The following is a 24,356-nucleotide window of genomic DNA, read 5'->3' on the forward strand; positions in this document are numbered from 1 at the left end:
CGATGTGACTCAGCAGGGCGTAAGAGTTCAGAACTAGATACAAGCGCGCCCAGCAGGCAGTCGGCACTCAACTAATCCTGTGATCAAGAGTCTGGAGGAAATTAGGATGAAGCGGAAGGGGAGGAAGTGGAGCTGTCTTACCTTCTGGTCATTGTGATCCTCTGTAGACTCCTGTCCTAGAAAGTAGGGGGTTGGGGATAAGTAGAAAAGGGTAGTTGGAGAGCTGGGAAAGGAGGGTGGGAGGTGGGGTGCTTACCTTCTGGTCTTCCTCCATCATGGCTTCTTGCTCCATAAGTTTTTCCAGCATAATCTGCTCCTGTCTTTTCCTTTGCTCATTGTCCTCCTCCGCTTGCTGAGAAGATTTCGCATTCATGTTCAAATTCAATTCAATTAAATGAAGTGAAGACTACTATTTATCATGGAGAGAAGCGTGTGTTTTGTCTGTTTCTGTCCAATGTGTGAGGCTAATATCCAACTCACCCTGTAGGCCTTAACAAATCGCACAAACACAGGGAAGAAGACTGATGGCGGTGTGGTTTTGGCGTTCTCGCCGAAGAATTTCACCACCTCATCAAAAGCATCCTTAAAAAAAGCAAAAACAAGAGCAAAAGGCACAGATATCTGTCAAATTAAGTAACACAGACTCATTGCCTGCACTGTATGTGGACCAATCACGTTTGCATGCAAATACATGCTCCAGTGTCTGACAGCGAGCCACGAATCACCCTTTTACCTGTGCGATCTTGGCATCATCCTGCAGCTTCTTTAGCTTGCTCTCATTGTGTGCAATGAACTCTTTGAGCATGGTGTTGTGGCCATGCATGCTGTATTCTCTTTTGGTCAGCTCCATGCCTCTCTGAAGCTCCTTAACATCCAGCAGGACGTTCTCCAGCGACACTGTGAACACAGAGAAGTTTAGCTTACATGACACAAACCTGTACATGTAAAGTGTGTCGCATCTTCTGGATCAAAATCACATTGTTCTCCTGTGCGCTGTAGTGCAGTTTGAGCATCTAGATTGTTGTGGCATGAGTTGTCTAGCTTTCTACATTTCTATTCCCTTACTCTCACAGTCAGATACATGCATGGAGTAGATTAACTTCTTCTTCCAACTGCTCCCTTTAGCGGTCGCCACAGTGGATCATCTCACCCTAATCCTCCCATCCTCCACTGTCACACTAACCCTCTGCATGTCCCTCCTTCACTACATCCATGAATCTGCTCTGCGATCTTCCCCTTTCCCTCCTGCCTGGTAGCTCCATATTCAACATGGTTTGTACTTTATATCCATTCTCCCTCCTCTGCACATGTCCAAACCATCTCAGCCCTGTCCCGTACTCATTTTTAATCTCATCCATCCTGGTGGTCACTCCCACTGAAAATCTTAACATCTTGCGCTCTGCTTTTGTCAGTGCCACCATCTCTAAACCGTACATAACAGCGGGTCTCACTACCATCTTGTAAACTGCTCCTTTTACTCATCCTGCCATCCATCTGACACTCGTTTCCACCTGCTCCACCCTGCCTGCACCCTTCTTCACCTCTCGTGTGCACTGTCTGTTACTTTACATGGTGGACCCCAGATATTTAAACTCATGTACCTTCACTACCTTTACTCCTGTTACACTTGTCTCTATTCTAAATTGTCCATATGTGTGAATCACCCTATCATAGACAGCTGACCTATGCATGGTGCCTTTCACCCTAAAACAGACTACAACTCACATCTGCACAGGTTGGCAACTCACACTGCAATAATCTAGATGGATAAATTGCACCGCCGGCTAGAGAAAGAAATACACAATTAAACTCTGGAGTTTATTCCAAGAGAAACATGATAAAATTCTGTCTCTGTCTCTCACTGACAGACGCAGTCAGATTATGTGCTGTTCACTTCCGCCCAACTTAACTTCACTGTACGACTCACCTGCTGCAGCTTTCTCCACATAGTGCATCTCATTGTAGAAAAGGGAAACTTGTGTGTATTTCTCTTTAACCACATTGGCTATGTAGTGTAATAATGTTTGTTTCCGGTCTGTAGACTTGGTATCAAGTAGCTGCAAAGAAAGAAAAAACAGACATGTTGAAACATTTTCTAAAAGTCTTTAAAGTTTTGCTAAAAGGTAACAAAATCCAACTTACCAAGTCTAAACTCTGCAGCTTGAACCCATACACCGCTCCTCTTTTGCTGCTGTTCATGTAGTTTCCAAGAGCTAAGATAATCTGCAGGACAGGAGCAAACAAGAATGAAAAAGGAAATCACGCATGCATTTGACACGATGCGTCATAAGGGACGCAAATGTTCTGTTACCTCTAAAATCTTCTTCAGTTTCTGTGATGACTTGATGGACACAGATGCTGCAATGACTGCATGCAGTTGCTGTGGGTGAGAATGAGACATCAAATCCAGCACAGCGCTGTTGCTTTCTAAGCTTGCAGCATAAAAACATTAAGAATGACAACGTAGCGTCGTTATTCACCGGTGTAAGCATCTGCACGCTTTCGGCGAAGTTGCCGATGAAGGCCATGATGGTCATCTTCTGCATGAGCCTCTCGATCTTACTGAACTGCATCATGAAGCGGTCCTCATCCGTCAAGCTTTCGAGAGGCTTGCGCTCCTTCTCGAACTGTCGCAGGACTTTAATCTCGTTCTCCGTGGGCTGGAAGCGCATTAGACACTCCACGAAGTCCACCGGCAGAGTCCGTAAATCAAACCTGGACGATGAGGAGTCACAAGGACACGTGTTATGAACCATTAGTCTATTTTATAAGAAAAACAGGCATACAGCCATGTGAGTTGAGGAAAACAGACTGCATGCAGGAACACCAGTTGAAGGCTTACAGTTGAATGGCTTTGCAGATCTCCTCGGGTGTCTTGCCCACTTTCCTCAGCGTGATGGCCAGGTTCTTTGCCCTGTTGGAGTCCAGCAAAGCCACCTTGTTGGGTCCCTTCTGGATGACCTTCTGCTTGCTTGCAGTGAGGTCAATGGGCGGGCCCTGGGCTTTCGTCTTAAACATCTCCTCGAACTCATCAACATTCAGGTCCTAAAAAGCAACAGCAGTCAATTCATGATTCATTTTCCTGGGATATAGGCAGGAAACGGATGCGTAACCTCTGAATCAGCAGAGAGCGTTACCTCCAGTATCCTCTCATCATCAATCTCATTGAAAACAGTCCCGTTGATCTGGTTTGGTTTCAGGGCCACCCAGTTGAAGACGGGCATACGGAACTTGGTCTTTATGGGTTTCTTGATCTTAACAGCTTAAACAGAATACAGACAAGTTAGCACAGGGTGTCTATCTACAATCAACAGTTCACATAAGCATGCAGGTGAAAGGGTAGACAAGTACCTGGGACTGGTAACACACATGGATATGACTCTCTGGGTAGCTAGATGCCATATCTGTCTAATCTCTAAAAACAAAGTCCCACTTTGTGTTATTTACATTAACTAAATGCTTTCTGTAAGCCCTTCAAAATAAAACAGAAACTACGCTGCCTTGTATGTATTTTTTCCCCAAATAGAGCAAAGCTTCTTAGCTTTCTGTACCTGTTAAGTAAACAGTGTATGCAGTAAGCCTGATGACAAACTATTTATTGGACAGATTGTAGCTATTTGTAGCCACCACTGCTGCTTCATTGAAGCTGAACATTGACATGGTGCCCTGATTCCCCACACGGACAAGGTGTCAGCAGGGACAAATAAGATAAGGCTGTCATGGGAAAGGTAAACAGCATTCCAGTATGCACGGCGCCTATCGCTTTAATCATCTGCATGCCACAGCAGGTCACTGTGCCTCAGCATGCACTCAACTCTTTCTGATGTTGCCAGATTTCATTCAAATAAACACTTAAACAAACACTGGAGTAATACTACAGAAATGTAGAGATTGCTGTGTTTTTCAAGGGAAAACTAGTTTGGGGATGTGTTGCTTTATATAGCATGTTGGCAAGCACACGTTAATGAAAATGGTGAAAGAAGACAGAAAGTGTTTGAGAAATGTGGAAATACGGCATGAATACAGCAAACAGATTTGTGTTTTTAACTGGGGAAGTGAAATGTGGGACACTAGAGGGGAGGGGTGGGGACAAAACAGCAAACACGACAAGCATAACCTACAGAAGAGTTTGATGGGTCCCTCTGGTCGGCAAAAAAAGGAAACAATTATAAGACAAATAAAAAGGAGGGTTAGTGAGAATTAATGCACATCTCAAATCACACAGTACAATATAGAAACTGCTCTCCAAGGGGGAAATATTTACCCCCATCTAATTACAGTAAGAGCTGATTAGTGACGGAACTTAGTCATCAAGTCACAAAAGGGTCACTTATCAATACTAATCCACTGAGCAGAGCAATCCTAGTAAAATAAGTCTGAACGTGTATTGTGGTGTGGGAAAACAAATATATAATATATATGTTCCTGTCTTTCTATTTATCTGATTGCCATTTTTTAATATTCTGTTTGAGCCCACCAACTAAAGTGAGGCCAATCAGTGGCTATTGGCTAACTCGGTACATCACAAACTGGCAGCAGCTCTACAGTAAAAAGCCTCCCAGCAGTATCTGGTGGTCCTTTCAGCTGCTTGTTTATCTCCCAAGAGGTCACCACAGCAGACGATTTGGCGTGTTTAGTCTTACGCCAGATGCCCTTCCTGACATAACTCTTGACCACAATGTAAGAGTGACACTGCTGAAAGTAATACTTATTAAGAAAAGGGGTTTTACAGGAGAATCGGTACAAACCCCACAATTTAATGCAAAGGAGACACATCGGTAACAGGATTGTTAAGATCATACGGAGCTGAAGAATTCAGCCAGTCCTAGGAAACACTTGTAAGTGACTGGTAATAAAAAATGTTAAAAAAACTGGCACAAAGTAAGAGGCAAAAGTTCCTTTAGGGCTAAAATACATCTTTAAGCAACCAAAGTTTTCCCACTTGCTAAATTGTTCAAACTTGCTGTGGTTTTTCTTTGCATTTAAAGTAATCACCATACGACTCCATATGCAGTGATTTCTGTGCACTTTATGGATCGCAGGGGGAGGTTTTGATTAAAAAGTAGCTCAGAGCAGCTCATTAAACAAAAAAGAAAAAATGAACCAGCTGATTTTTAGCTAAATCTAAAGCTCAAAACTTTAATGTCACAACCTGAGTCAAGCCTAGTTTGACGAAACCTTGGTTTTATTTTTAAAAAATTCTTAATAATCTCAGCTACAAAGACTTATCTCCCAGAATGCACGAAGGCAAGAAGTGGTGCCGTCTCAAAAGCCAGCCTCAGGCTCGCCTTTACCCAAACTCCCTCACCCATTAATTAGCAATTAAGCCGCAGTGACACCCTGAGACTCCTGCGCCGCCACTGCAAGGCGAGTAGAGGTTGCAGAGGATTGCAAACCGTGAACTGTGAATTGAAGCTAGCTTGTTTGAGTCTGTATGAGAGTGAACACTGAACACAAGGTCTTTACTGTGAAGCAGCGGCATGTATCAGATAGCCTCAAGGTAAACTAGAAGCAGCTGAGTACATTAGCCGCTGTTATGTAATATTCCAGAAGTTTGTGTAGCAAACCTGTACTAAAGCAAATCAAAAGCAGTGCTAAAGCAGAGCCACATAAACATCACCTCTCGTATTATCCTATATGAACAAATTGTGCATAATCCCTATTCTACACGTTTTCACAGTGCATTAAAGAACATTGACTCCGTTGATTTGATGACCTTACCTGCTAACCCAGAGTTCATGATAACGGTGGGAGTCCCACAGCCGGGCAGTGGGGGGGCCACTGGAGGAGGCGGAGGAGGGAGAGGGGCTGACGTCTCTGTAGGCATTCCTGGGGGTGGTGGGGGAGGCGGAGGGGGTGGTGGCGGAGGCGGGGGAGCTGCTGCTGGAATTGTTGACGTTGGTCCGTTTGACACTGGGAGAGGGGTAAGAAAAACAGTTCAGGCTGACCCGCTGTTATCGCCTCGGTTTTCTCCAGCTAATAATTCTGAGCTAATATTAAACTTACGTGTGCCGTTCATCGGAAGCGGCGGGGGCGGAGGAGGCGGTGGAGGTGGAACAGGTGTGCCCGCCATAAGTGCAACATGGTTTGGACTGACAGCTACACCGTTTCCGCCGATCACGGCGCCCGGCGAGCCCTCCGTAGCAGAGGGCGGCGACGTTAGGATTGAGATGTCTCCGTCTCCTTTCTTGTGGATCTTGATGGTGCCCTGCTTCTCCAGCTCGTGGATCTTCTTCTCGAGTTTACTTTGTCGCTGGATGGCCTCGTCCTTCTCCTTCAACATCTGTCGCAGCGAGTGCACCTGCGAGCTGGCATCTTTATAGACTTCCTGTGTGGTACAGGGAAACAGAAAAAAGGAACAAATGAGAAGAACAGAAAAATACGTGTGGCAATATTTTACATTTTTTTCTGCCATTGGCTTAACTAGCTATCACCAAGTTGAAGAACTGATGTCAAGGTAGAGAAAGCGGGTCTGACCCTGATGGATTCCAGCTCCTTGTTCCTTTGCATCAGCTGCTTCTCCAGCTCTACAATTTTGGCCATGGCCTCATTCTCCATGTCCTGCAGCTTCTCTGTCATCTATGGGAACAGTATCAGGGAGAAAAGATTGCAGAGTGTTGTGAACTAACTGAAGAGACACCATTCGAATCAACATGGTAGCACAGAAATATACTGAGGCACTACGAGGGTTTCATATTTTCATGTATCTGGATTAAAAATGATCTGTCAGGGCCTAAAAGTTCTGCATCTTTCAAAAAGAAAACCCTTTGCACCATATCAAGTTGCTATTCCATCAACTTCCTATTGTTAATATTCAGACTGCTGCAAGAGAAATAAGATCAAAACGGCAACTTCGCCTCAAGTCAAAGAGTACAACCAACACTAGAGGGTTCTCACATGTGATATGTTCTCCTCCAGCTCCTCCACCCGCTCCAAGGCAGCATTTTTGGTCTCCGCATCCTCCAGCAGCGCTCCCACGTCAAACACATTATCCAAGTAAGCCTGGATCTGGACCTGCAGCTTATCACTCTCTGTGTGCTTTAGTTTCTGCAGAGCAGATACAACAAGTTAGGGAAGAGGAGCTGTAGTTTGATTGCAGCTCACAGCATTGGGATAACATCGATCTTTCTGCAGAAAGTCAGGAGACAAAGAACTACAAAGCTGACCACTGTTTCTGAAGTAATGGAAAAGCCATTATTGACTGTGGTTGCTGTCTCAGGGGCACTGTAATGACAGCCTATCCTCTGGACTGTGAGTGTTCAGAAGAATGTCTGTCTAGCCATTTTCCTGCAGCATTATGTCTCAACTCACATCTAAGTAGTCGTCCAAACACAGCTTGGTGAAGTCGTACTGTAGATGAACTCTGAAGTTCATGTCCTCCACTGAGTGCACGACGATGTTGATGAACTGCATGCACGCCACCTGGGGAATGGCAGGTAGGAACGGTTAGGGGAAGAGAGTTCACTGCATATACATTTTCTATATTACACTGTTTATAGGACTGTAAAACACGTTTATAGATCAGTGTGCAACAAGTTTGTTTTTATACACCAGTTTGCTACTTCCACAATTTGGTTTTTATGCTCATATATAATATATGTTGCCTTTTATTATGTCTCGGGTATATAAATCCTTATTATTTTGCTCGCTTAGCTGGCAGGGTAGCTTATCTGGCAGATTAAAAGGATCTGAAAAAACAGGTGAACAAAATCTGCCAGTTCAACACTACTGCCTGCTTTATGGGAGCTTGCATAAACAGATCAAGGGGGATCTACTCACGGTTTCTAATGCACACACGTGCGCTTCCCAACGCTAAAATGGGCTTCATGAACATCCTACAACAAGCTCAGCTGCCCCAGTGTGAGAAAGCAGTCTGTTCGCTTCAGAGCTGCTGTCAGGTGACGACTGCCTATCGGGAGGACTGCAAGGGAAACTTGTTCAAAGTGAAGCACTATTCAAGCACAGCCTCTGTTGGTTTTCACTCAGATTAATTAGAATGGATTCACAGAGGTGTGACGTATAAAATCAAGCATAAGGTGGCATGTCCATCGATGTTCTTAAGTCTTTTCTGTCAGATTAATTAACACTGCTGAGCCTTGGAAAAACAGAAGTCTTTGCTTAGGGATCCTCAGGTTTGATCCACTGCAACACACATCTGTAGCTTATGCAGTGACCTTGCACAGAAACTGATAGTACTGCATATCACAAAACTGGAGGAACAGTTTATTAATTTTTTACACTGAACTCCTGCTCTACCTCCTGGTAGAGGCAGGGCAGGTCATCTACCAATCGAAAGGTTGGTGGTTTAATTCCTGGCTGCCCCAGTCTGCATGTCAAAGTAATCTTGAGGAAGATACCAGACACTGATCTGCTCTCGATGTGTTCACTGAGTGCGAATGTGTGTGTGAATGCTAAAAAGAAAAGAATCGGACATAGAAAACAGTTGTATAAAGAGCTCATTTAGGTACAAGTATGTTTACCATTTAAGTTCGATTGGGGTTTAGACAGGTATATGAGGACCTGTTTCTAACCTCTTCTGCCCACACATTACAGTTCACATCATTTTCTCTGAACTTTTGACACTAAAAAAATTATTCGGCTTCACAGAAAGGGTTTTTGGGGATTGCAGCACAATTAACAGTCATCACAACTGTGCGTGGGCTGACCATGAAGTCAATGTTGTTGTCCTCATTCTTGAAGTACTCCATTAGCTTCTCGAATCGCTGCTCCTCCATACACACCTGCAAAGAAAACCACACATTGATTTACTTCATTTGTTTCAGACCAGCTGGAGAAACAAAGCCAGGGATTTAGCCAGGAATTGCACCTCATCATGTGTCAATATGTGGTAAAAACCTTTAAAAAACTACTGATGTAAGCTGCGAAATACTTTACAGCTTCCTATGATCTCAGAGAAAGCTGTTATCAAAGCGATAATTAATAAGATACGTTTTTATGAACTGCTGCAGGATCATTCTTTTATTTTATTTCAGCTACAGTTTGCACCGTGCATCTGTTTTCAATGTTACTCGCAGTATGTTAAAGCGTGTTTAGAGTGGAATTTGGGAGATAAAAAAGAGGGAGTAGAGAGATGCTGTGCAGTTCAGGGAGTTCATGTGGATGTCAATAAGGCAGACAGAGGATGTTAAAGAATTGAGAAGGAAGGGAAGAAGGAAAAAAAAGAGGGATGCAATGCAATGAGCTTTAGCCTGCAGCCCCCATCATTCAGCAACATATCTAAGTTACTCAGAAAAATAGATCTCACATTATGGTCGACAGTGTCACTTTTCATCTAAAAGGAAAAAAAAGAAAAGAACAACTAAACCCTGCCTCCACCAGAATAGAAAAACATGCCGCCGTGCTTCCTGCACTCACATTATCCAAATGCTTTCTCAAACTTCGTCTCATTAGACGGGCAATGTTCTCTCTATGCCTTAATCTCCCATTAATGCCAATGCCGCTGAGAGCAACGCTCAATATTTCATTCAGGGAGTGTAAATATTACATTAACTGCAGTCAGCCCATGTTTGCGGGCCGTATGCTACAAAATGGGGCTGCTGTTAGCGCTCTCTCCATCACAAACCTCCCACTTCTTTCTCCAGAAGCCAGAATTCCTCATCCAGACAGGCAGAGGTCAGGCAGGGCTATCTGTTACAACTAACTCACTGCTTTTCTGAGCTTTGAAGCCACTGCCAAATCCAGTTAACACGCATATAACTGTTATCACTTGCGGCTGTGTGGGTCGTCCTATGCGACGCAGCTAAACTGGTGTCTGTAATCTGTTGACTAACAGAATTAATTCCTAGACGCTATCCCTTTGAAGCAACGAGGAATATGCCGGCCTCACAACTGCCAGACGAGCATTCCTCCAGGGCTGAGTCACTGTTTGAAGCAAAATGGAATGACATATTCGTCTCCTCCGAACCATCTTTGCAGCTCATACCTCCTTAAAGTTGTCGAACGCAGAGAGAATAATTTCGTGGCCTCCTCTCACGAGGCAAACCGCCGCCAGGAGCTCCAAGACCAGAGCTTTGGTTCTGAAAAACAGGGAGAAAATGATGTCAGGAATAATTAATGAATGAACAGAAAAGCAGGAGATAATCGCAGAGGAAACAAAGCGGAAACCTGTGTAATTTCGGATCATCTCGCTACTGAAACGTCTGCATAGGACAGATCATAAACAGCAACCACTGTCACAGCAAAACAAATTTTCATTGTGTATTCATTGGTTTAACCTCTTAAGAGTCAAAAGCCCAGAGTTAAAGGGGGGTTAAAGGGCAGGTATAAAAAAATGAATACTTCTTGGCCTGATTCATGTGAGTTTATTAAAGTGCACAGACACTGAAAGTGCCAGCTCATCCCGTCTCCAGTTCATTCACGCGGGATTTCTATGTCTGGATGAGACGAAATGTGACAGGTGATGCGAAGTGGTTCCACATCCACTTTTGAGAAAATCCTTAAACCCTGGGGCATGAAGTGAAAACACGAACACACACACACACACACACACACGACCACACACACACACACACACACACAGAGTGCTCCTCGTAGCCGTCTCAGTGAGCAGCTGCCAGTGTGGTGGACTGTGCCAGCGGTGCCTTGACCCGTCTGTCAAGATGAATGTCCCCCTGAGCAACAAGGGCTCCCACTCTCAGACTGTGCAGGTGCACAAAATCTAGCGTTTGTGCTTTTATGGATGTGGGTCCAAGTTGGTAAAACATAAAACCCATCTTATTGAATCTTTTATCCAGCAGCTCTTTTTTTATTTGAAAAAAGAAACTTGAGATTTTGTTCTTTATTTACGTACCTTTTCATTTTTGGTTCCTTTTTTGTTTTTGTTTTTCAACCTTTGGTTGAACTTACCTCGGGTTTTTGTTGTTGAGGCTTAGTGCAATTTCATTCACAGCATGCGGGTGTGACATGACCATGTTGAAGCCATACTGGAAGATGAAAGACAGAGACAAAGCAGTTCATTAAAAGAGGGGATGAGACACAGAATAAGCAAGATGGGACTCGGAATAATAAAAACAAGTTAGAAAATTGAATTTAGCTTAACAAAATGTGGCTCAGCTCAGAGAGACGTGCAGTCTGTGTGGACTGGATGGTCCCTGTAGAGGCCTTGGGGGCTGACCTGGTAGTTCATGATAGCACGCAGGCACATGATGCAGACGTGGACATCATCTTTTTTGCAGACCAGTCTGGAGTTTTTCAGCGTTCTCCGGCTGGGCAATGTGTTGAAACTAATATATAAAGATCAGAAGTCAGTATTAAAGGGAATAAAGCTATGGAATAAAATGTTAACCCTATGTGACTGAACAAAAGAGTTCACAAGAACTGGATAAACAAGATAACAGATGCCATTTGTAAACAAGCCCTCATTGCACACCATCTTCTGCACATAATGAGGCTGTTAAACTGCCAGGGCACCTTATATTAACACACACAAAGGCCATAAAATCTACAACTGAGCACAGGGCCACCGGATGCCTTCTTTCAATTGTTTCAACAGACCTTCACGGAGATATCACTTACAGCTAACACCACAGCAGCCAGTCATTTGCATGCAGCACAGTGATTGTGCAGCTTTATCTAGACAAAAACAAGGCCTCTGCTCCTGGTGCAGCTCCCACACTAAAACAGAAATGCTGGAGCAGCAGTCTAACTGAATAATATGCAAAAAGAGTTGGAGAAAAGGAGTTCATTTTCAGACTTTTATCACGAGGTACAATTACCAAACCCAAGTTCTGGGGAAAAATGTGTCTTCGGGCTATTGACAGACATGCCAATTCGTGTCATCACCCGTGCCTGTAGGCGTGACTTCTCTGTGAGTCAAAACACAGTGCGTGAGTGTGCATGTGTGTTTGTCTGAAAAGGAACGAAGCTTTCAAGGGAGAGGCAGCGGTTTGAGGATGAAGACAGCTCTAAATTAGCAGTAAAATGAGCTAGAAAATGAATTTGAGGCATGATTTTTTTCCTGCTTACACAAGTATCCACATTTGCTATGTGAGTATTAAGTAAAGTGCAGCATTAAAATAAATAAATAAACAAATGAAGTAGATAAACAAGGCTTTTCCTGACAGAACAGAAGCACCTGCTTCAAACTGCAGAGATAATCCTCCATCCAGGGTTTTTTCCACTCCTGATTAGGCAACATCCAGGAAATGACTAATCAGTGCTTTCTAATCTCAAACCAGTGAATAGATACATTATTATGTAACACCAGCAACATGAAGGAGAAGTTTGAGAGAAAAAGCACAAAGAAGAAGGGAGACAAGGAAAGAAAAATAGGAAGGTAGGACAATAATGAAAAGAAGGTAGAAGAGATACAGAAGAAACAGAAGAAGACGGAGGAGGAGAAGAACAAGGAGGAAGAAGAAGAATACGAGTATGGTGATCAAGGAGGAAAACATGAAGGAACAAGAAAGAAGATGAAGAAGGAGGGGGAAAGGGAGAAGAAAGACGAGACAAAGAATGAGAAGAAGCAAAAAATAGAGGAGAAGAAGAACAAAGAAGTAGATGAAGCAGAGGTAGAAGAACAAGAAAAAGCAGAAGAATGGGAAGAAGGAAAAGGAGATAAAGAGTGAAGCAAATGTAACACCAAAAAAAACCTAAATGTAATTTAAATAACAGAACATCAATCACTACAACTCTATTTACAAGCTATCAATAACAGCTCTAACACGGCTACATGTGACTAGCTAACGCTTCAGACATACCGTCTTAATTGAGAACACTTTGGACAGCTCAGTGCACTCGGTGTCCTTCAAGTTGGCAGTTTCAAGAAGACATATAGATAAGACTTAATGTGGGATCTAACAGTTTCTCGGTATTTATATTCTACTTCAAAGCCAGTCTAAAAAGCATAAGGGAAAATAATCTGTATAATGGACAAAATCGATATTAGGAATTATAAAACCACTTAGGCCCAAACAAAAGATTCATAATTCATTTGACAGAAAAAAGCAACCAAAATACAGAAGCTTGTTAGAAGCTACTTATTCTACTCATACTGGTTGTAGCCTAGTGCTGAGCTTTTAATGGTTGTTGTAGAAACTAGGCTAACGTCTGCACAGAATGGCATTTAGGGAGCCACACAAGCAGCACACAGACACACAGGCAGGAACAATGAGTGCAGTAAAACCCATTTGCTCCAAGGAAAGGAGAATTTAGTCACAAGCGCAGGGGGGGGTGGGCAAGCAGTACAAATAATTCACATCCCCGACACAGGCAGCGGGACAAATAAACTGGGCAGCTCTAGCAGGGAGGTATAAAGTACAATGAGGCCGGGGGATTGTGCGTGGACGTCCATGTGTGTCTCTGCTCGCAGCATTATAAGTGCATTTGTTTCTCTAGAAGGGACGGGGATGCTGGGGTTACAGCCGAAGAAAGCTCACTCTGAGCCAGCAGAGCGAAACTGAGACCTGCCTGCTGTCGAAGACTGGCAGACAAAAGAGCAGATGACTATAGGAGAGTGGGGGGGGCATTAGGACAGAACAGAAAAGACAGTCAGCCTCACTGAAGATGCGTGCTCAAGAGTGATGTCACATCTGGGGCCAGCAGATGTGTAGGTGAGGTGACATGGCATGGGAGGGTGAAGTTATTTATGGGACAATATTGATATTTGAAAGTCATTTAAATATCAGTAAAGCATGGATGAAATATGTGCAAGTAACAATAAAACGAGACCTCATCATGTATTCTGTCTACAACTTCCACATTTAGCAAATTAGCATCTAAATTCCTGGTGAAAAATGTGCAAAAGCCAAAACACCAAGTCAGTTTGTCTGGTCTGCATTTCTTCCATTACATCTATTTACATATTTATCAAGAAAACACTGCTACTTTGTGACACCACACAACAGAAAAAACAACAAAAAGTGGCTGACTTGATTATCATTTAAGGATCTCGTATTAAAAAGGCATGTGCTTCCATGAATCAATAGTGCTCTTTGTGTGCAGTGTGTTCAAGTTAACCTCTTCAGGCTAAAGGATTAGAGGCCACAGAAGTCAGCAGGAGTGCTGTACCAAAACATTAATGGAATGACGGGCAAGATTAGAGAAATAATGCACAAATGAACAGGATTTATGCACCTATACTGGCATGGGTTTATAAATAAACTGCCCTGAAATCCTCTACACACTGGATTTTGAGTGAAAAGGTCTGTTTGGTGTTTATAAAAACCTAAACAATAAAACCTGACGAAAACCTAGTTCCATAAGAAGATCTGTCACAGAAATTACTGTTACTCATGTAATCACAGGTTATCACAGTCAAAAACTCCAGGCAAATGGTACTTCCCCCCTGCACATATCTTAAGCCATTTAAAGACTTAGAGACCTCATGACTACACAAAGGACGTGGCTGAGGCATCATATGAAATGTGTGAGTTCTCAAAATAATCACGATTCCCTTGGCTAGTCATTTCGTCAGCCAGAGAGGGCAGTTCGTGTGTGTGCTGTACCGTAACGTGGAATGTCGCCCGACTCGGGTGATACCGTTCCCAGTGATTGGAGATGGTAGGGTGCTTCCTCCATGGAGGTCTTCTATAGAGCGGCTCCAGGGCTTAGACTTATCCATCGCAGCCTCTGGGTTGTTCTCCAGGCACTCGCCATCGAAACTGTTGTAACAAGGAACATCTGCATTTACTCGGATTGCTTTACATCTGATGCTGTTTACAGGCTGTGAACAACAGGTCGTCTAATTTATAAGACTGCAATGCCAATGCAATGCAATCAATCTGAATCAGTCTGTGCCGATAAGTGCCACTTCTCTGCAAAGCATCTGTTAGCAATAATGACTCAACTTAACTGGCTGCCAACTAGTTGTATTCTGGTTGTTCCTGTGTCATTTTGTAGTTAAACACCATCCTGTAGCAGCTAAGTCATTTGGGGAGGAATTTTTGCTTCGAAATTACAAGGTTATGGCTGGACTCTGAATGTAAATTTTAATGTGAATTTTTCTGCATGTAGACAGCAACTGATTTGTGACTGAGTTTCAGCAATTACAGCTAATTGCTGCATTATCACAAACATTATGTAATTGTTAGCTTGAACCCATCCAGTCACAAACGGGATGGGTTCAAGTGACTATCAGTCATTTGAAAACTGCGATTTTTTCCTTGATGTGACTGTAGCATGAAGTAGTTATTTCCTACTACTACAACCAAATCAATACATGGTTACATGGTTAAACAAAAGTGCCACAAAAGTGGCACATTAAAATTATGCTCTGTAAAGTGTATGAATTAGCATATTGTTATCATGTTATGAGCAATGTACATGTAGTCATGAGCATATTTCCTAAAACAATTTTTTTTCTAGATATGGGTGTAAATTCACTGAGGACTACAGCAAGGAAAACATGCAGTAAATTTTGAAGCAGTGGCATTAATAGGAAGTGAAAAATGCTAATAATTAGCCAGACTCTTGCTAAGCTAATCGAATGATGCTAGGCTAGCCAGCAGATTTTTTAAAAAGCCACACTGATCACCCGATAACAGATGAGGAATCCATTAGTAAACCACAAACCCTGCTTCTGCCTATATCCAAACATAACATATGCAACCTTATTATCTTATATATTAGGGTTAATTATAATTATATATGAGGCTAATTCTTTTAAAAGTAAAAAAAAGTGTTCAACTCCATGTTTAAAAAAAGTAACAAATGTTTTAAAGGGTTTTGTGTTAGACATGATCCTGTATATTAGAAAAAAGCTCATGTTTTGTTGTAGTTGGCACAAACTATGGAAACTGCTAGTTAAATCCTACCTTTTATGATCTATTTCAGTTTTTAGACTTAGACTTTGACTTTAATTTGCTGCTGCAGTGGTACAGTGTAAACACAATTTTACGGCTAACCATTCATAATTTCGACATACTATAATAACATATGGTGAAGTGGTGAATTAAAAATTTAACTGTGTGGCACTCTGGCCCTGAACAGCGACTCTGTGAGTGACTAATAACCACACTGTCAATCCATGAATAGAAGCATATGGTTAGCATAACACACAGTGCCTATGTGTCAGCACTGGGCGTCGAGTGACTCAGTGTTTCTGACAACCGGGCAGCAGCGACGGTGGTGCTGGCGCTGTGTGGAGATGCATCAGCGGTTGTGCAGAATAGCATCGTTGTGTTGATTATGAGTTCTGCATATAAACCATTGTGGTGCAAAGAGAAAGAGCTGCTAGAGACTTACGTGACAGCATACTGTGCGAAAGAAAGATAGTCCACCAGCACATCCAGGCCTTTGTTCTCTTCATTTAGGAATTCTCGTACCCACCTGAAGAGAAGAGTAAACTATTAAACCAAAAACACTTCAAATGTGTTAAATTAATTGACAATTACAAATTAGGCAAGTTAAAGCAGGACTTTTCAGAAACATGACAGTTGTGAGCCTAAACTCTAAAATAAAAAGATGGAAAGGGAGAGTAATACATTGCTTTTAAGAGTACACAGTATTTTAAGCCGGTTTAGCACAAAAACACAATTTTTGTAGTTGTCCCTCTGCACACAGTGGATTGTAAATCAAAGAATCAGTACGTGATTGAAGTGCAGACTTTGGGCTTTAATTCAAGGGGTTTTACAAATATTACACCCATTTTCATTCACCCAATTTTCAAAGGTTTAAAATTAATGGGAAAGACTAATATAAATGTGAAGACTTTTTAACCATTTAAAGCCTGAACCATTAAATAATTGCCAGAAAATTCAAATATTTTATTGAACCTTATGACAATATTAATTTGCATATATGAGTTTTATTTGTATAATTTTACTACATCTGGCATTTTTTTCCATTTATTGCTTAAAAAATAAAATTTTTGTGCAATTCTTTCAGGTTTCAGTATGAGAAAAAATATATCACACTGATTATGTAATAGTTTAAAAAAATGCAAAAAAAACCCCAAAACCAACCCGGGTACCAAATAAATACTTAAAAAAAAACTTGCCCGAAGTCTAGAACTCACGGACACCATCAAATTCTGCATTTCCTCCCTTGAGATCCTTAATTGAAGTCACCTTCAGTTGATGCTTGTCTGTGGGTCTCTCTGCATTCAGTACTTAGTAATGGAAAAGCATGCTCTGTTCGGTTGAGATCAGCCAACTGACCATTGAAAAATAATCTGTCTGGTACAAAAAAGTCTGAGCTGTTTTGCAGCATTTGGCTGAATCTGAGCAGAGTTTAGTTCTGTGCACTTCAGAGTTCATCCTGCTTCTTCTAGCAGCAGTCATATCATCACGAAGCACTAGTGGCCTGGTTCCACTGGCAGCCATACATGCCCATAATTGCATAACACTGCCTCCACCATATTAGATGTGATATCTGTTCTCTCCTCCTCCACACTTTTCTCTTCCTGTCATTCTGATACAAACTTGTTGGTTAACCTTGTTCTTTCTGTCCAAACAATTATTTTTCTGAACTCTGAAGGCTTTTTTAGATGTTTCTTTGCAAAGTCTAATCTGACCTTCCTCCTCTGGAGTATAATCAGTGGTTTACAACACAAACTATATACTATATTTCCATTCATGAATGGGTCTCTTGATTGCAGGCCTTGACAATGATACGCCTACGTCCCCAAGAGTGTCCTTGACTTGGTTAGATGTTGTAAAGGTTCTTTTTTTAACCATGGAAATAATTCTGTGATCATGCATTTTAGCTGTGATCTTTTAAGTGTTTTGGTGTTGCTCCCTGATAGATTTATTTGGGTTTTTCTGCCTAATTTTGGCTTTACTCATTTGCAACAACATCTCTTTGTGCCTCATATTAGAAATCAAATCTTTGTCCCGAACATTATGTATAACACATTATGTGCAATTAGTTTTTTCTAAACATTCTTCCTGGGCTGTAACCTGGCCTCGGTAGATGTTTTCAGATTATTCACCCTGTCTCCCTTCCTTTGCAGAGAAGAATTGCATTGACCATTTCAAAGCTTCCTGGCTCAGAGAAACAAACGTGTTCACAAACACGCAAATAGAAACTCATTATTAATCTTTTATGTATTTATTTCTCTATCGCTCACACACACTGATAAAGACAAAGCTGAAGAATGATCAAAAGCCCTTTATCGCTTTCCTTACAGGCACTACAGTGGGCCACCCATCCAGCGCTTTGCCTGCTTTCTAGTTTTTCATTCTGCACAGAAAAGCTGAGCTTTTCACAGGAAAGCTCCCACCAACTTTGGTATGTGCTGCTCTCCTTTCGTATTTATAAGCACTGTTAGCTGAATCACAGAGGATCTTTATTTAATCGCGTCTTGTGGAGGTGCCGTTTCGTTTTATTGGTCCCACAACTGCTTCGATGGGGCTGATTGCTCAGCGATTAAATAAATTTGTAGGGCATAAACATAATGACACAGGCAGGCTTCAGAGCTGATGAAATCTAAACTGCTTTAAAAATCCACTAGCTGCTTCTTTATTAGCTCCCCTGTGGTGTAACTACATGGGACTGAAAAAGACTAACAAGATTGTCCAGTGAACTAGTGCCTAGTGGGGTCGGTGGTGGTTTAAGTAGGCTCGGGGGTGTGGTCTCATAGTAATTATTACCAAAGGACCCTAACTAACAATCCTCCATTCACTGCATGTTGGTGACCAAGTCAGAAGCAGGCTCACATCAGCAGTGCTTATAAAAGGACAATCTGTCTATTATACACCTGCATAATTAATATCTGTTAACCTCTGACACTGTGTTCCAACATCATCAGTCGCTTCTACCCTCCCAATCTCCCTTTCCCTGTCCTTTTGCTATTATGGTACCGCCTCATTGTTTAATCTAGATTAGTGAGACTATTTGTGTAATCTAGTTACAACAATAAGGTTTCTAAAATAACTTTATCCTTGTAAACACAGCTTCAGCTCTGAAGGCGGACATCGTCTCTGGCTGCGGTTGGAACGTATTTTTGGTTTGAAGAGCAGAATTTGACTATTGTGTAAACAGCGTGTAGGAGTGTGAGAGACAGCGTTGTCAGACACATGAGATAACTTACGTGAGTGTCGCTGACATGGACACACTGAACTAAAACAATATGTGTGTGGGAGGCAGGAAAAGAGAAAACCAGAGAGACTGAGAGATGTAGTTTAGGATATAGAGTATTGTTGCTGTTACAACAGCCGGTGGGCAGCGGATGTTCTCAGGGTTGCTTCATCCAATCCTCGACAGGGTGTCCATGTTATCCGTGACCATCCAACCCACCATTCTGCTGTGAGCTGCTAACTTTCATTACTCGTACAGTAAATCCAGGTGCCTCATTCATAAGCAGCACAGGTTTTCCACAAGGTTATACTAAAAATATTCACATGTCTTAAGCACAGCCGTGAATCATTCTCCATTGAAGCCCACAATACTAGTTTTGGTCTATATCGCATATTTTACTATGTAATAACATGTAAATGGTGGTGTATTTATAGTGTAACCCATTTAAATTTTATTAAGGCTTAAAGTAGTGCATTATTAGAGACTTAGATACCACTTTTGGGTGACGAGCGGGTGCTGCAAGGCCTCACCTCAACAAACTGGAGTCAAGGAAATGTACTTTTCTTTTTTTTTTCTTTATTATCTTAAAGATTTGTAGTCATTTTTGACTATTAGATAGAAGACAGTACAGTTCGGAGAAGGGAGGGAACACATAGCAAATGACCGAGGCACATATTCAAACCCCGGGTCGCTGCACTGCAGCACGTGGTCGCCTACTCTTTTAAAATGGACTTTTCAAACATGTTTATTGTTCTGATGCTTTTTACTATGTAATTATCTGACAGATAACACGGCTTGCTGTGCAGGTAATGGTACTAACAAACCATCCAAAAAGTCTGCTCTCCAGTGTTTGTGAGTGAAATTCTTGTATTTTCTCTGCAGTCTAATTCAATCAGACACAAAAAACAATCCACAGGTGAACTTCTGTTTTTAATAGGAAACCAAAGCGACTGGGAATCTGTGTCTTTAAAAGAAAAACTTTGAGCTCCATTCAAATTCAGGTCTGTGTGTTCTATTGTGCAGAAGAGTGGGTCCGCTCTAGCTCTGCATATTTTTTACACATTTTTTCCTCTTCAAAAAATTAGGCCATCAGCAATAACCAACTATCATTTACACTCGCTTTATGCTAATATTTTCAAAGAGGAAGCAGTGCTCTTGTACCGCTCCCTTTAAAGTATGAACATTTCAAAGGACAGCTGCTTTCGGCTGCTTCCTTGCCACAAGGGGTCGCCACACCAGGTAGCGCTGCATGTTTGAGTTGACAAGATTTACACCAGATGCCTTTCCTGATGCAACCCCAAAGGGGATTTGTATGATTATACCTAATTACAAGTGTCTCTAACCCTTGTTTTGGTTGCTATTTGTTTCTCTAGTACTGCAGTAATAACCTCTTAATTATTTTAACCAAGCAAAGAATATTTTCTGCTTAGCTGACAAGCAAAGGGAAATTAAACTGTAATTTTTTTATGTCTCTTTCTAAATGTTTGCACCATCTTCATTTATTTAAGTAGTAGTAGAAGTCTCCTGAATCCAACATGTCCCAGAATCCAGTGGGACTCATTAATGTCGAGCAAGCCATCGTTATCCTTATACAGGGTCTCTAGTTAGTGACTCGAGCCCTGTGATCTTCAGCAAGACAAAACACTGAGACCTTGTATGACTCTCACCGAGATATTGATCTTTCCTCAAGGCTAAACATACAGCACTGAATCAATAACAGCTGCAGCCAGTCGAGGCTTGTTACCCTGGAATACCAGAAAATGCAGATGAATGCATCCTTGTTTTATCTGTTACAACATCAGTATCTCTTTAGCAACTGTATCAATACGTCTTCAGAATCGCAGGCTGGCGAGCAACTATTGCAAGAGAAATGTGTTTCCCCTCCAGACGCTGTTCATGTGTCAGCTGCCCGAAACAATCAATTGATTCATCTTTTCGTCGTCGCCACATGGCTTTCGATGTAATATTAGGTCAGAGCACAGATAGGAATGGGGGATGGTGGTGGTTAGTGTCAGTGTCTGCGTCTCCGGGTGTCTGGAATGCCAGACTTTTCCCCTTAAATCTAATATAGGCAGGTCGCGGACATGCAACGCTACACAAGCCTCGCGCACTTTCTGCGGTGACTCACCCTATATGATTGGTCCGTAACGAAATTTCCAGTTCTCTCAGGACTTGGGTGGACTCCTGTACTCGTCGTCTGAATTTCTGAAGGAGGAAAGAAAGTGGGGGAGGTAAAGTTTCATCATACTCCTGTAAATCAACATGTGGTAGCACAGAGATATTTTGGCTGGAGAAAGCTTTGTTTCTGACAGAAAGGTCAGACAAACAGACAGAAGGAACCACATTGACATTTAGATATAAAAGCAGGCCGCCTGTGCACTGATTACAAAATAAAAGAATGAAAGAGGACATGGAGCTGTTCCCATAGGTTTCTAAATGATGCTTTTATTTGCCAGTAACCAATAAAGAGGCTAAACAAGAAGGCCGGCTTAGTCACTGGAAACTGAATGTGCATGAGTTGGATTTTTTTTTTTTTTTTTTTTTATCCACTTATGTTGTTTCTGTTTGCTCATGTTGGTTCTGTAAATAGCAATAATCCCTCCTGGAAGCAGCATGATAAAATCAAGTCACCTAATTGGCTACCTCTCAAGCCTGGCCAGGAGCAGCAGCAGCTACATAAACACAATTGTACACATACAACACACACATTCTCAACCCTGTTACTGTGGCTACAGACAGAAGACAGCACGCATGAAGCTGTGAACTAACTAGTGAGGGAAAGAGAAACGAGAGAACAGAGAAGATGAGCGGGTTCCTCTTTTCTTTCATCCTCTAACGGGAGGTGTTCTGCAAAACCAAAAACAAAAAGGCCCTTCAGGCTGTTATACAATCACAGGAACAAAACAAGAGAAGTGAGTGACCGGTGATGATCAAACAGCCTCACAGTGCAACAGGAGGGCGGGGGGGGATCCCTGATCAGAGAGAGGGAGAGAGAGGGGGAGAGTAAAAGTGTTACATCAGAAGAGCGAGGAGGAGAGGAGGGGAGAAAATTGATTGTATAATAGAGCACTGGCACTGGAGTTTGAAACACAGTGTGTCAAAAGGTGAAAACACCATCTCATATCCCGTTGCCGTCTTGTTAATAAAAACTTCAGAAGAGCGTAATCGGAGCGGTGCTTGAAATCAGGCAATTTCAAGTGTTGCAAAGAGCTCGCGAAATATCACCAAACACAAACGTGTGTCTGCAAGTTAAAGTTTTAGAGGGAGGAATAAATGTTAGCATTTGCTCTAAGAGATGGAGAAAGATATTTAAAAAATAAAGGACAGGAGAGGAAGATAAGAAAATAAGGACTGCACAGCAAGCAATTCAAGTTTGGGTAGATTATAAATGTTGCTTTAAATATCTTTTTTAATCAGTTATTGGATCGATACATTTTGTGACGAACTTACTTAAGTTGTATGACTTAAAAAAACAATTTAAAGTATATAACTTTTGTATTATTTAAACATTGCATGAACATGAGCTGCAGTTTAGTGCAGGTTAAACTAGTTCGTTTCCAGTATTGTGATGAATTTTGCACTAATGCAGCGTATTGGACTGTTATAGGGCAAAATGGGGTGTTTATGGCCGATGTTTGGTTACATCGTTGAATTCAGTCAAATCCACAAAGAGCACACAGCAGCTGCGAAGGGCAGCTGATCACATCCTGTATGCAGAAAAAACAAACCCAGTGCAGCTCACCAGCCAGTTTTTTATATGTCTTATTTCTAAGTGATCGTATTTTCCACTCTGCAATGCTATACTGGATATTACGGTACCCCCACCAGCCAAATCCCACTTTAACCCCTGGTCTTATAACACTCGGGTATATTCATGCTAATAGTTAGCCTTGTAATCGTTTAGGTATTTTTCCTGACAAAGCAGGATACTGTAAATTCTACTGTAGACTTTTCATGCTGTTTTATATTCAAGTTAAATAGAAGATAGATCTGCATTAGTGCTGTCCTGTTTTTCCTGCTGTATATATACAATATACTAAACATTGCCAGTGTTTCAAAGAACGAGGTCAGCGGAAGTGCAGGCAATCCTCATGAGACTAAAGCAAATACAGTTTTTTCTGCTGTTCTCCATATGATGTCACTGAGAGTGGATATCCCTAATATGGTCATCTTGGGCCGATAGCTGTGGTTGAAAAGAGAGGAGAGGAGAGGAGAGGAGAGGAGAGGAGAGGAGAGGAGAGAAGAGAAGAGAAGAGAAGAGAAGAGAAGAGAAGAGAAGAGAAGAGAAGAGAAGAGAAGAGAAGAGAAGAGAAGAGAAGAGAAGAGTCCATCGAGGGTTGGAGGGCCTAGTCACTTTCCATGATGCGTTTGTATCAGGGGGGAAACGAAGCTCAGTCCCACGTTAACCTATTATTAACATTCACAAGAGCTGTTCCCATAGCTAAGGCCTGTGTCTTTGGGCTTAGGCGGCGTGTGTCTGGAACATGAGGAGATGAGAAACAGAGTGTTTTTATTAGGGAGGAGTCGTTTGTGCGCTTGTGTGGAAAGCCGAGCAAATTTCGGGAGAACTGCGCAGGCTCTCGGAGCCCCCACCAAACACCCCGCACTCCACACTTTAAGTGCTACCAGCTGCAACACGGAGAGAGCAGGAAGAGAGAGGAGCAGACAGTGGGGAGGGAGGGTGAAGACGACATGAGGGGAAATGAGAAAAAGGAGGAGACGCGGAGGGAGAAGTGAAAGGGGAAAGCAAACGCATGGAAAGCACTGAAACCATAGAGAAGGGAGAGTAAAAAAAAGGGAGTTTTTAGGGAAGTGTGAGCTCAGGAGGGGTCATCCTGGAAACAAATCAATAGCTGATACATTCTTGGGGACTAGTTGGACTGCAGCTCTTCCTCCTTGGCTGCCTATTGGTTGAGAGCTGCCTCGAGGAATGCACCGGAGCCTGCCTATGGAAAAGCAGAGGCAATGACCTCCAGCTCTCTCACAGTGGCACAAAGTGGCAATTGTTTGAGCTTGAAGAAAAGGGGGATGGAGCAGGAATGTAGAAAGAAGCCCATAACTCTTTCTTTTCCTCCACACTCTCTCGTGCTTCTTTTTTTTGTCTCTCACTCTCTCATTCACTGTCCATCTCTTTCAAATCCCCCCACCTACCCCCTTAACCCGCTCTATTATTCACTATTTCTTGTTCCCTCCCTCGCCATTACCCGACTCACTTTCATTTGATTCCCCTGTGCCTGACCACTTGAGGTTTCCGATCAGGGCAAAGACTTTCCAAAATCCCACATGGCCCACTCAGCCTATGAGACTAATTGGTAAAAATATGATGGTAAATAAATAAGGAGAGCTTTGTTTTATTTAAAGGGGTTTAATATAGATCA

The 24,356-nt window shown here is 42.2% G+C and overlaps 1 protein-coding gene across 8 annotated transcripts in view; it reads right to left on the bottom strand.

Annotated features, from left to right (window-relative positions):
* fmnl2a (formin-like 2a) overlaps positions 1 to 24,356 on the bottom strand; it is a 50,578-nt gene that overhangs the window by 5,237 nt on the left and 20,985 nt on the right. For 3 of the 8 annotated variants that reach the window (XM_035906852.2, XM_035906853.2, XM_006788558.3), the window contains exons 4-25: positions 21,107 to 21,183; positions 16,204 to 16,287; positions 14,466 to 14,621; positions 11,135 to 11,243; positions 10,867 to 10,943; positions 9,944 to 10,037; positions 8,667 to 8,741; positions 7,312 to 7,422; positions 6,898 to 7,047; positions 6,478 to 6,579; positions 6,007 to 6,328; positions 5,722 to 5,913; positions 4,122 to 4,142; positions 3,138 to 3,262; positions 2,843 to 3,045; positions 2,481 to 2,715; positions 2,312 to 2,380; positions 2,143 to 2,223; positions 1,928 to 2,057; positions 734 to 897; positions 481 to 582; positions 257 to 352 (exon numbers count right to left, since the gene is read on the bottom strand). In XM_035906852.2, coding sequence (XP_035762745.1) covers positions 257 to 352; positions 481 to 582; positions 734 to 897; positions 1,928 to 2,057; positions 2,143 to 2,223; positions 2,312 to 2,380; positions 2,481 to 2,715; positions 2,843 to 3,045; positions 3,138 to 3,262; positions 4,122 to 4,142; positions 5,722 to 5,913; positions 6,007 to 6,328; positions 6,478 to 6,579; positions 6,898 to 7,047; positions 7,312 to 7,422; positions 8,667 to 8,741; positions 9,944 to 10,037; positions 10,867 to 10,943; positions 11,135 to 11,243; positions 14,466 to 14,621; positions 16,204 to 16,287; positions 21,107 to 21,183 — 2,775 coding nt within the window. Of the gene's footprint in view, positions 1 to 256; positions 353 to 480; positions 583 to 733; positions 898 to 1,927; positions 2,058 to 2,142; positions 2,224 to 2,311; positions 2,381 to 2,480; positions 2,716 to 2,842; positions 3,046 to 3,137; positions 3,263 to 4,121; positions 4,143 to 5,721; positions 5,914 to 6,006; positions 6,329 to 6,477; positions 6,580 to 6,897; positions 7,048 to 7,311; positions 7,423 to 8,666; positions 8,742 to 9,943; positions 10,038 to 10,866; positions 10,944 to 11,134; positions 11,244 to 12,719; positions 12,765 to 13,428; positions 13,465 to 14,465; positions 14,622 to 16,203; positions 16,288 to 21,106; positions 21,184 to 24,356 lie in introns of all 8 variants that reach the window. The other 5 variants (XM_006788559.3, XM_035906854.2, XM_087830224.1 and 2 more) reach the window with 2 other exon arrangements.

The sequence above is a fragment of the Neolamprologus brichardi genome, chromosome 16 (assembly GCF_056152115.1).
Source record: "Neolamprologus brichardi isolate AB-2024 chromosome 16, ASM5615211v1, whole genome shotgun sequence".
Lineage (NCBI taxonomy): Eukaryota > Metazoa > Chordata > Actinopteri > Cichliformes > Cichlidae > Neolamprologus > Neolamprologus brichardi.